This window comes from Dunckerocampus dactyliophorus, chromosome 5, assembly GCF_027744805.1.
Source record: "Dunckerocampus dactyliophorus isolate RoL2022-P2 chromosome 5, RoL_Ddac_1.1, whole genome shotgun sequence".
In the NCBI taxonomy this organism is placed as follows: domain Eukaryota; kingdom Metazoa; phylum Chordata; class Actinopteri; order Syngnathiformes; family Syngnathidae; genus Dunckerocampus; species Dunckerocampus dactyliophorus.
This window is the reverse complement of record NC_072823.1, coordinates 10,577,054-10,589,066: the sequence shown is the minus strand read 5'-3', so window position 1 is coordinate 10,589,066 and position 12,013 is coordinate 10,577,054. Positions and strand designations below refer to the sequence as shown.

At 39.6% G+C, this 12,013-nt stretch overlaps 1 protein-coding gene across 1 annotated transcript; it reads left to right on the top strand.

Annotated features, from left to right (window-relative positions):
• The first annotated feature begins 491 nt into the window (after nt 1–491).
• Nucleotides 492–11,992, top strand: ube2na (ubiquitin-conjugating enzyme E2Na). The gene is made up of 4 exons (XM_054776626.1): nt 492–620; nt 6,762–7,008; nt 9,643–9,783; nt 10,794–11,992. The coding sequence occupies exons 1-4, from the start codon at nt 591–593 to the stop codon at nt 10,829–10,831; spliced, it is 456 nt and encodes a 151-aa protein (XP_054632601.1). The 5' UTR covers nt 492–590; the 3' UTR covers nt 10,832–11,992.
• The last annotated feature ends 21 nt before the right edge of the window (nt 11,993–12,013 follow it).

The window sequence follows — 12,013 nt, the reverse complement described above, 5'->3', positions numbered from 1 at the left end:
GAGATGCCCCTCTATGTTCCTTGGACTAAGATAAAGACTCCGGATCTATCTCCCATCTATCCCTCTTCTCTATTTTTCTATCTCAACCCAACCGGTCGAGCCTGGGTTCTGTTCAAGTGTTCTTCCCCAGACGGAGTTTTTCCCTTTCCTCCATCGCCAATTGCTTGCTCATGTGGGGTTTCAGTTCAGACCTTCATGTGTAAAGTTCCATGAGATTGTTGTTGTGATTTTTACTATATACATAGATTGGAACGAGGAACGTTATATTAATAAAAGAATAACGACAACTTGAGGGAACTTCGTATTCTTATTAATGAAGGGTTTACATCATGGCAATTTTCTAAAACAGGGTACACATATATAATATTGTAAATAATTCAGTGTAAATGGAGAGAGTGGTATGAATAAAATGAAATGAAAAATAATATATATCAGATGAAATAATAGCTGTACAACAGATGGTTTGTTGTCAGGGCTTCAATCTGCTCACTGCTGTCATGACGCAAACAACCCGGAAGTCGTAGGTGTGCGAGTGCCTGTGCTGTCAACGACAGAGGAAGCACTGAGATAAAGCTCGTATTTGCGACAAGATGGCAGGACTGCCCCGCAGGATTATAAAGGTAATCATTTCACACATTTATAGGACTTTTATTTTGCGGCTTTTAGGTAACATATTCAGCCTAACCTTCCAAATGATCTAGTGATTTGCTTTTTGTCCTAACGTTAGCACCCACCACGACACGGTTAGTTTTCGAAAGTGACTTCCGTTTCATTGCCGTGTGAATATTCGCGCAAACATTTGGCTATAAACATCAACAACACTGGTGATTGTCCTTTTTATTCACGTTGGGGTTTTATCCCAAAAAAATTAGTTCTCATTTATAGCTATTACCATATTGCGGTAGTGGCTGACTGGCTGTCTTGCTAATGAAGCTAACTATGCTAACCATGGACCGCGGCGTGTATTAAAAAAACCCAACCTGCTAACATAAAGGTTATTCCTCCAATACGGTAGAATTCAGTGTATTGTTAAGCCGAATGTTTACAAGTTGGCCGTCTTTCGTGTAGTTTGTTTTTAGCTTATGGCCTTTTGGTGTATTTAAGTTGTAATTAAACGCCATCCACCTTAATCAGGCGATAGATGCAAGCCTTGGACCAGAATGTAAACTCAGTAAGGTTATATTAAAGGAAAAGAATGAAACGTGTTGAAATATAAGGTTAACGATGAGTTCGGGTCTGTATTCCGCAAGGCCTCTTTGAAGCAAGCACTACGAGCATGGGCGGGTTTGCTCCATTAAAGGCTTGACAGATAACTTTGCGTGCTAAAGATGCTAACTCGTAACCGAAACTTTACAACAGAGTACTCCAATACAAGTCTTTAAACGTCCACGAAGACATTTTTCAATGAGTTAAGCAAACGTTTATCATAGCAGGTCAAGACATAATACGGTTATAATCCAAATATGTATACTAAAAGAAAATGATTTGACATGAATCCGAATAAATACTCAAGCAGAACATATTTTTTTAGATAACGACAAAATGACTAAAAGAAAGGAGGAAAACATTTATTGCTCTTATAAGGTGACTCAAGGATCTTAGGAATAAAAAAAAACAACACCATACATGCTGAAATAGAAGGCCAATGTGTCATACATCTTCCCAACATTCTGGCCAAATTTCGCAAGTGCCAGCCAACCATTAGAAACAAATTAGCGTTATTCTTGTGTGTGCTATTTAACACGTTGGGTAAGACTACAGTACTTGTTGGAAGTCACCAAACACGCAACAAAAACGCTCAGTCACACAGTATTGAAACGCTTCCTAGTGTCCAAAATAAAACTCTCTGTACCCACCAATATGTGACAATATGCTAAAAAAAAATAGTCCTAATAACTAAAACGCAAGGGGCCTTGGTCACCAACCACTTAGTCCAGGAGGGCCCCGGTTTACGAATAAGTTCTGTTCCTACGAAGTGTTAGAAGATTTTAAGTATAAGTGGGAACTTATACCTAAATTAGACACAGAGTATGCAGAGCAGGACACATGAAGGACCTATAAATACAATTAAAAATATATAAATACAAAATCACTTGAAAGAGCAATGAAAAAGATTCAAGATATCAATCACTGTTGATTGCATAGTAGTAGATCCTTTCACATGTTCAAGGATACACCATTTTTACCATCTTGCATTTTTACCATCTTGGACTGCGCATACAGCCAGTGTTAATTGCCGTTTGGTCCATCTGGGAGCATTTTTGCGATGTCTGGTTTTGCTTCCATGGTGGTGGCTTTCCTTTTCTTTGGTGCACTGCCATTGGGGGAGTCTGCCTTGCGCTTGGAAGACATGATGAAGGGCCGGAGGAGAACTGTCACAATAGTCAAATCAATCACACGATAAATAAAAATGAACTCAATAATTTTGCAACCCTCGATAAATTGTCATGTGCGTGCGTGTTTGTTTTTCTCCTCTATACCAAACAGTCTGGATGACAAGAGGATTCACTCTGTGCATCTCTCTCAACACCTGGGCGCATTAGTTCTATAGAGGAATGAACGTATTGAGTGAACCCTCCTGTCATTCATTCAGACTCTTTGTACTAGTGGGTGGAGTCAGGGCTGCTAGCGAGCCTGCAACTGAATAAACGAAAATATGAATGAAGGCACAACAAAAGCAATGATTTCTAAGGCTGATACCACGGCCCGCGTGTGAGAATATTTCTGTTTTTAAACAGAATTAACCTGGTGAGCCCATGAACACCGACAAGCCAAAATGTCACATTTTTTGTAAAGTAGTGACGACGAAGAAGGGGAATATGACAAACTTGTGCAACTCAAACACAACCATCCTGCTGCTCAAGGTGCATCGGAGCCTTCGTCCCGACAGTCAACGCTTACTGAGGCGTTTGGTCGGCATTGCAAAATGGTGCACGCTCACAGGTAGTTCGTTACATGTTAAGCCTTCCTGTTAAGGAATAATACCCAATGTTCTTTATTTATTGAAGTGCAATTTTATTTAGAGACTTGATAATCCATTTTTTTTTATTGTTGTGTGTGGTTTTCATTGTAGTCTATTATTTATTGTTTTTTAATGTATTATCGTGTTTGTTTATTTTGTTTAAAAGCTCGACATTTCAATTGCAATGTTAAATATAAATACTCTTGAGAAATGAAAGTTTATTGCTTTTGACACTGTGCACTCGCATTATTGTACATTATTATACCACATATTATTACTTTCATGAAAAAATGGTCTCAAAATAATGTTGACAACAATATCGTTTATCGGCAATAAATTGTAGGACATTTATTGTCCAGCAGAATTCATTATCATGACAGGCCTAGGCGGGAGGTTGGAGATGGAGAGTGGTGGTGGTGCCCTTCTTCAGTGTAGCACCACGCAACTACGTATTCTTCTGAGCAACTCTTGTATTTAGGATCCAAACCACTTAGGTCTAAAGTAAGGGGCTGTCCACGTGGTAACGTTTTCAGGTCAAAACGGCAAATAATTTTGCACACTGAAACGGCGTTCTGGGTGCCGTGAAATGGTATTGTTTGAAAACGGGTTCCAGTGTGGAAAAATTCTGTATACATAGCTGTTAATGTAAATTTACATGTACATGAAATTAAGTCTGAATTTAAGTGTGACGTCATCGTTTACATTGAGCAAGAAAACGTTTCAAGTCTGTTTTCGGTAATCTCACCATAGGGTGGACGAAAGGACAAAAGCGTCATGAGATCTTGTGAGATCAAAAATGTGATGAGATCTCTCTCTCAGAATCAACTGTCTCGGGATGATAAATAAATTAACTAATTAATCACATATGAAGACCCTCATTGCACCCTCTTGAGGTGCAATGCAAGGTAACGTAGTAGAAATAAAAAGATGATTGCAAAGCCAAATGACACAGCTCCCGTGTGTGGTAATGAACGAGGAGCTCATCAACACCAACGAGCCATTAGGCTGACTTTCTTCGAAAGAGGTAGCAACGTAACGAACTTGCCCACCCCAAACATAACCACCCGACCCAGTTTTGGGAAAATAACTACACACGTATGATTGGCAAAGTAAATACCAATGGAACAGCGCAAAATAGTGTGCGTTGGGAGCGTAGTGTAACACATCGCCAAAGAAATGCTGCTCTTTAATACAGTACAAAAGCCTGCATTTCAAGAAATGCTCCACGTTTTACAGACAATACAAATTGCCTGTGAGAAAATACATGTCACAAACAACAATTCTGCAACTTTACAGAGTGAAAGATTACATATTAAAGCAAATATTGCATTATTATATTATTTGGTCGTCATTATTATTCATGTGTTCGTTTACAAAAATAAGAGGCGAGAGAAAACAAGGCGACGAAAGAGAAGGAAAACAACAGACAGAAAATGTGGAAAGTGTGGGAGCATTTCAGGCTGAAAAGCAAGTCTCACACCGTGATGTGTATCCATTGTAACGCGGCACTTACTGTACATACCACAATAGCGCATCTTCCATTTGGTATCATCTCCGAAGACGCTAACAGGGTAACAGGGCAGGGACAGGACAGGGTAAATTTAATCACGGTAGCTCTCTTTCAAAGCAGCTGTATCACCATGGTAACTTAGGCTAAGCTTATAGTCTGGTGGGGACCAGGTTTGTCCAGGCTTTCATCTTAAAATCCGCTATGAAAGTGCTACTGTTTAACAAATTCGGAGATGGCGTCACCATTCATTTAGAACCAGGGGGACATGGAAAAAAAAATGTAGCATTCCCTGATGATATTATCCATCTATAAGTGAGATAGATTTTCAGCCGAGGGAATACGCTAGATATGCTCACACGACCACCAGAAATAAAATGCAATATGAAATATTAAGAATTATTGTTAGCAGATGTAAATGTCATAGGAGTCCTTGCGTGAGTACGAAGCCTGTTAGTCTTCTTATATTACAATATTTACTGGAGGAATAAGCACTCTGAGGCATTAATCAGCTGCATTAAAACACTTGTTCTATTATAAAAAGGAAAAACATTTTAGAAGTCACCACAAAACACACCACACGCAAAACACTCCCATCTAGTGGTCACAACGAGATACAGCAGATTAAAATATTTCATGAATTTCTGGCCTCAAAAACCAAAGTTGTTGCTCCAATGTATTTATTTTTTAAATGGATAAGTGTTAATATGTCAAAGTTGTGCAATGTTGAGCGTTGATAAACAAAAGTCCTCCCTCGCTGTATTGGCGGTGACAGTGTTCCTTTTAGCAGTCATAATCTTTTGGGAACTCATCATAACGCTCCATAATAATTACGTACTCCATTTTTTGTCAAATACACTGGCTGGGATCGCTTCACTTTTCAGCGGAAGCAGAATAATATGACGTCAAATGCTCCCTTTCATGTGAAAGCGCACTCATCTGAAAGCTGAAAACCGGAGTTGATAACCACCGTGGCGAGACCCATTAAGTCTGATTGCGGATGGTAGGTTTTGTCGAGTTGCGTCTTGAGCACAAAGCCCGGGTTGGTTGAGCCACTTTCGCCATATACCCCCTAAGTCAGCCAGACTAGTATAGGTGGGAAAAGGTGGGAGGGTTAGGAATGGTAGTTTGCCAGGCTGAGCCTTTGAGCTTTTGGAGCGTGTGACTTAGGCCGGGAGCCCCTCTTGTGTCTGTGTTTTCACTGCATGGTTTTGTCTGTGGTTTATCGAAAACATTTCAGGAATTTCACTCCCAGCTGCATTCAGGAGAAGCCTGTCAAAAACAAGTAAGGTGGCTTTTTTAAGATGGGTGTAATGTGAAGCTTCCAGACATGTAGGTTATGAGCAAAGAGCAGGTCAGTGGCACTAGACAGCCATCATAAATATTTTGTGTATTAGTTTGCTGAATTTTTTGCAGGACAAGCAATGATAGTTTTATACAAGGTCTTTCAAATGTCATTGAATAATAATAACTTGACTGTACTTCAGGGTTTGCCACACACCCAAAAATTCCAAAGGGTTCTGTATTTGTATAGGTCAGCTGGGAGTAGCCTTGCTGCAGTGGCTGAGTGCGGAAGTAATGGGCTCCTGTGGCATGGAAGCTCAGTGTCACCTCTAAGAAGACAGTGACATACTGCACTGCACTGCACACAGTCTTGATATTCATAGCACTTAGACACCGAGACAGCACAGAATGACGGTCAAGCACTTAAAAGTCCACCTCTTGGCTGCTTGGTTACCTTAGAGGTCAAAGATCATTCATAGTGATATGTTTTTTTTAACAAGCTCTCTTTTCTACATTTTGATGTGATATCTTTTTTGCCGTTACTTTACTGGCCATATATTTCAAACAGGCCAACTTTAGGAGTTACAGCATCACCTCCAAGAAATGCTGCAATGGGCCTCTTACACCGCACGCTTTTCTACTAAAAGAGCATAGAAACTGTTAACTTTTGTTAACTTGAGAACACAATTTTTAAGCCTGAATGTACTTTGATGTGCACTGCTACTATGTCCAGCGCAGCCCCTTAGTTTTCATGTCATTTTCAGAGTTATCCATAGACCGGTCAGCGCTTTACTGGCTATTCTTTCTATTTCTCACCTTCCTACTTTTAACCGATGGTGGTCCCTTTCCAAGAACTATACGGTGTTGTCAGTGACATTTGGTATTTACTTGACCTCTTGTCATATTTCACCTGATCACTCTGAATTGGCATTTTGCAATGCAGTATGACCGCTTATTGGAATGTAATTGTTGTATGTAATTGTACTTTCCTTTGTTTTTATTTGCCAGGAAACTCAGCGCTTGTTTGCGGAGCCTGTGCCAGGTATCCAGGCGGAGCCTGATGAGAGCAACGCCCGCTATTTTCACGTGGTCATCTCTGGACCTCAGGACTCACCTTTTGAGGGGGGTACATTTAAACTTGAACTGTTTTTACCGGAGGAATATCCGATGGCAGCCCCTAAAGTTCGCTTCATGACTAAAATATACCATCCAAACGTAGACAAGCTGGGCAGAATATGTCTAGACATTCTGAAAGGTAAGTTACAATAAATTACTATATTTTTTGTGCAGTAGAAACTGTTTGTAATTGATATGTATTCCTGTTATTGTTGCAAGTTGTAGAAAATCTGGTCTTGTGGAACACGGGCCGTTACTGTAGAAAATCCTGATGACAGTTCGGTTGAACTACTTATGAGGTTTTGGAGAGATTTCAGTTTTTAATTTGCCTTTCAATATGCCAAAATGCGTTTTGAGTTACAGTCGATCCCGCTAGTCACCAGGGTTGTGTTTCAAGGCCTCTGAATAATGTACGCAAAAAACATACACACTCATAAAAATCCCTCAAATGCTTATTTGACACTATAAACTCTACAATATTTCATAAGTAATTAAACATATTTTAATGAAGTTTTACACATTGATGAACAATTACAGGTATACATCATTGTACAGTAGTACCTTTTCATTCATTCCAAAAGGTCTGATGAAATTGTCACGTACAAAACTCAAGCAATTTTTCCCACAGGAAGTAATGTCAATCCAATTAATTTGTTTGACAGCCAAAATATTAACGAAAAATAGATTTTCTGGAGAATAATTACAGTTGTACATGCAGAAAACAATGTGAAATAATTATAAATGATGAATGAAATGGATAAATGAACATTTAATATCACTTTTGCTTTTATTGAAGACTTTGTGAAGATGCTGGAGAGCAGAGTGAGAGGAGGGGTTTGGGCAGGACAGTGGAGGGAATTAGAGGAGGGGATCTACACCACAACTACCAACAACTTATCATCTTTGTAATCTGTTTTGTTCACACTTTTACCCCTTTCCCAACATTAGCTGGCTTGATTTCTTCTTTCTTCGCGAGGATGGAACTTATTCTTGTGGTATATTAGAAGAGCGAGCTGTCAATACTCAGTTATATTACTACTACTACTACTACCACTGGAGGGTGTGGTTGATTGATGTATCTGTCTGGAGACGTGTAAAACTACAATGAAGAGTGGACCCATTATGAGTAGGGATGCTCCGATCATGGTTTTATGCTGCCGATTCCAATACAGACGATCCATGAGTGAAATCGACCGATACCGATCAAATAGATTAACTGTAAAATTTTTAATGTATTTATGATGAGTGCTATTGGAGAGGGATGCCGTATAAGAGGGAAAGGTTAGGACAATTCCAAGGTCCCCTGACTGCCAGGGGGCCCAAAAAATAGGCAATTATTAAAAAATAAAAAGTGGGGGAGGTGCCCCCAACAAGATATATATAATGTGTATATTTATAATTTTCAAGAGAACATATATCACTGGTGAAACTTACAGAGGATGAGACGCCTTCTTTGAGACTTTGGATGTGAGAGTACATTGGTGGAGCTCTCGCATGACTTTCAATAGCATGCAGCAGGGCTCCATGTGAGAGAGCAGTCGGCTGCTCACTGGGGGAGGCTGGTCATGGAGTCCGATAAATTCAATTATTTTTTGAGGTTATTTGCTTTAGACTTCTAACTGTCAAGCACATACGGGTGAGTGCTGTCTAGCATTTTGGCTACATTAGCTGCTGTTTGACATCACATCATGAGCCTCGAAAACTCCCCATACTCGGTCAAGTGTTTGTTGTTCTTATTTTTCGTGGCATGTTTTGCAGGGTGCAAAATTTATATCACTCTCACAAACGGCAGGTAAGTTCCACACGGTAGACTTGTTTGTTTTGGGTTTGGCACGCCTGCGCAGTGCGAAGGAAAGCGGGCTGGGGATGCTCGCTACAAGCTGCATGCTGCAATAGCATGAGTCACAGGTGATCGGTGTTGAAAGACATTTATTGGCATATGCCGGTCATACTTTTTTACGGAAATCGGCCGATATTACTCGGTGGCCGCTCTATCGGAGCATCTCTAATTATGAGTATATAACAAACCACAGTAATGCTGTAACAGTCTGCTAAATATGAAGCCGCATGAGTTGTTCATGTGGCAGGTTTGTTTAACATTCTTATGAGTTTGCCAAATGAATGAGCCTTACAGGATACCGTAATGTTGTGTAAACTAAGTATCACAACGTTTGGTGTTTGGTGTGACATCCAAGATGGCTGACTATACAAGCAGTGCTGAGAGTAGTCCGGTCACATCTTTATTAATACCACAATATTAAATCTGGCAAAATATAATAATATATGACGACCGATAATTAAGACAGTTATGAGAACTGAGGTTTGTTTGGCCGAAGTTTGGTCTAAGAATGAAACTTTTGAAAACAGGTTTGACTGTTGCACAATACCATGTCAAATCATTTTACTGCTGGAAAATGTGGAGTGAATAGATTTGTGAGACAGCGCCCTCTGCTGGATTCAAAGCTGCAGTACTCTTATTTTTCCCCTGAATATTTGTTACTATTTAAAAAAAAAAAAAAAAAAAAGTAATTATTTACAATTTGAACTAGAGAAAAGTAATCCACAAATATGTGGAGGAGCGAATGGCAAACCGCAAATAGGCAGGGATCTACTGTACACTTTCAATGGGGTCAAGACGCAGACAGCTTTTCATCCACCTGTTGCCGCTTTTTTCTTTAACTTGCGCCACATTGTGTGTCCACCTTCCCTGCTCTCTCATATTAATTTTCTTTTGTCTCCTCTGTTCTGTCTTATGCTTTATTTGTCATTTCAGATAAATGGTCACCAGCTCTGCAGATTCGCACAGTGTTGCTGTCGATCCAGGCATTACTAAGTGCACCAAACCCTGATGATCCCTTAGCAAATGATGTTGCAGAGAAGTGGAAGACCAATGAAGCTGAAGCTATAGAGACAGGTAAGAACTCTCAGGTAAAATAAGGGTTGTTTACGCTCTTTGCCGATCTTGCTTAGTGTGCTCTCACTTTAATCTCAATTGTATTAAAGGAACAGCCACCACAAACTATATGCCAGGCTTTTGAAAATCATGGCATTAAAAACAGTTCACATCATCTGAGGCAAATTTTGCTCAATTCAGGCCATTTTTTAAAATGTATAAGACTGTGTCACATTTGTACAGCAGCTTGAGAAGAAGACGTGAATGTTTGAATGAGGGATTGGGTTAATAATTGATCACATGGTAAGAGTTTGGCCAATTGTTCATAATCCTTGAAGCAAGGCAAATTGGAGGGCACCTCTCGGCCGCAGCTGCTGTTGATTCAGTCCCAACTCATTTGTGGTAGAAAGAATTACTACATGAAGTCAGCTTTGGAAGTTCAGCTACGTCCATACAGGCTGCTATGGCAATTCCCCTCTGAGCATTGTTCTTACTACTACGACACTGGCATAGATGCTATTCCAAGAGAAAAACATTCTTAAAAATTACATAAATTGAAACTTAATTTAAATTTGCTGATGAAGGTCATATGCTATGATGCTGCATTCAGGACTGCTGGGAAGTCAAATGATACAGTTATGGAGGTGCAACCCCAAAATCTTTGCCGTCAAACATAACGAAAACATGGCAGATGAATGAGATGTTGTTAGCTTTCTTTGTGAAACGATCATTTGAATGTAAGAAAATACATCTTATTTCCATAAATAGTGGCAAGAGGTATTATTTACTCAACTGCAGATGGTGGAGGCTTTTAATTGTATGAGCACATTGAAATATTAATAAACAATCTTACCCGTACTGGAGCTTGATACCAAAATGATTTCCTACAAGGAGAATTTCAATGCACTTTTCCTTGTCAGAGGTCGGAAATTTCAGATTTCCCAATTTTTCGAATGAAGCATTTAAGTGCTTGTTTGGAAATGTTCTTAGTAACTTGTTTATAGTGTTTTCCTTCCCCCTTTTTTTTGCAGCCAAGACATGGACCAGACTTTATGCAGGAAACAAATGAAGTGACAAGCAGCCTGACAAGTGACGACATACATGGAAGTCAAGTGTGAACACAAAATCCTCATTTTCTGCCAATACCTCCTTTTATTTGCTTTTGAGGGACACCGTCAAATTAAACACACGCACACATATGTTATAAATAAATAAACATTAATATAATAAAGGGAAAAAAAACTGCTGGCAATTAGTGAATTTAAAGCGTTCTAGTACAATGAATGGTCTTTGTCCTAATTAACTCACTACTGTTGGGTCAGAGGTTTTGGATTTGCTCACCTAGCTTTCTTACATACATCAGTAGTCTGCCAACTGCTGCTTTATTAACCAATTCAAGGGGGAAGTGAGGGGAGGGGGGGAAATGTCTCGCATCCCACATTCTTGCTGCGGGGAGGGGGGTACAAAGAATGGTGCGGGGAAGGCCTAGATGTGGCCAGTATGGTATATTTTTATGTTTGTTTTAACTTGGTGTTCCTTAGTCCCTGCTCATTGAACGCAGCTAACAACTACTAATAGTTGCCTCCTGTAGTGTAGACGGCCACCGTGAGATGCAGAATTGGTCCGGCCAATCACAAAATAGCTCTTCTTATTCAACTCACTGGTAATAGGACTTAAATGGCAAAACTGATCTTGTTACTATCACATCACAATCACTTTTTAACCACTGCTAGCAAGGACTGTGCTGTATGCTTGTCGGTGACGAGGAGAAAGTTGGAGTGGACATTATGGACCTTGACTTAGCTTTTTGTTTTTCATTTTACAATATCTAGTCCTCTGTATTGTATTTTTCTTAGTGTCTGTCTTACTAAACTCCACTCAGCCTTTTTTTCTTGTGGATTGTCAGTTTGATGCTACAAGACTCAGCGGTGTATGATCTTCCTCCCAATGGTATTAGCCCACGAAGCAGGGATTCCATTTGAGCTGTCTTGTATTTAATAACAGTCAAAATTGGGGCAGCATATGCGATGCTTGGGATGCGGCGTGATCAATCTCCAATTTGATGCCTGACTGTCAGTGTTCTTTGGCCACAGTCAAGTGAACTGTAAATTGTTCTTTCTAAACATCTAAGGGGGAAAGTTTTTTCCTGTTCTTAGAATGAGAATGTTGAGGAAAAACTTCATCTACATCAATTTCAGTTCTGTAAATAAAAAACTATTAGTTAATATAACGGTTTCCTGGGTTTTATTAT

Coding starts and splice junctions, on each gene's coding strand:
- ube2na (XM_054776626.1), top strand. CDS start 591: ATGGCAGGACTGCCCCGCAGGATTATAAAG. Junction 621..6,761: donor TGCCCCGCAGGATTATAAAG/GTAATCATTTCA, acceptor TTTATTTGCCAG/GAAACTCAGCGCTTGTTTGC. Junction 9,784..10,793: donor AGCTGAAGCTATAGAGACAG/GTAAGAACTCTC, acceptor TTTTTTTTGCAG/CCAAGACATGGACCAGACTT.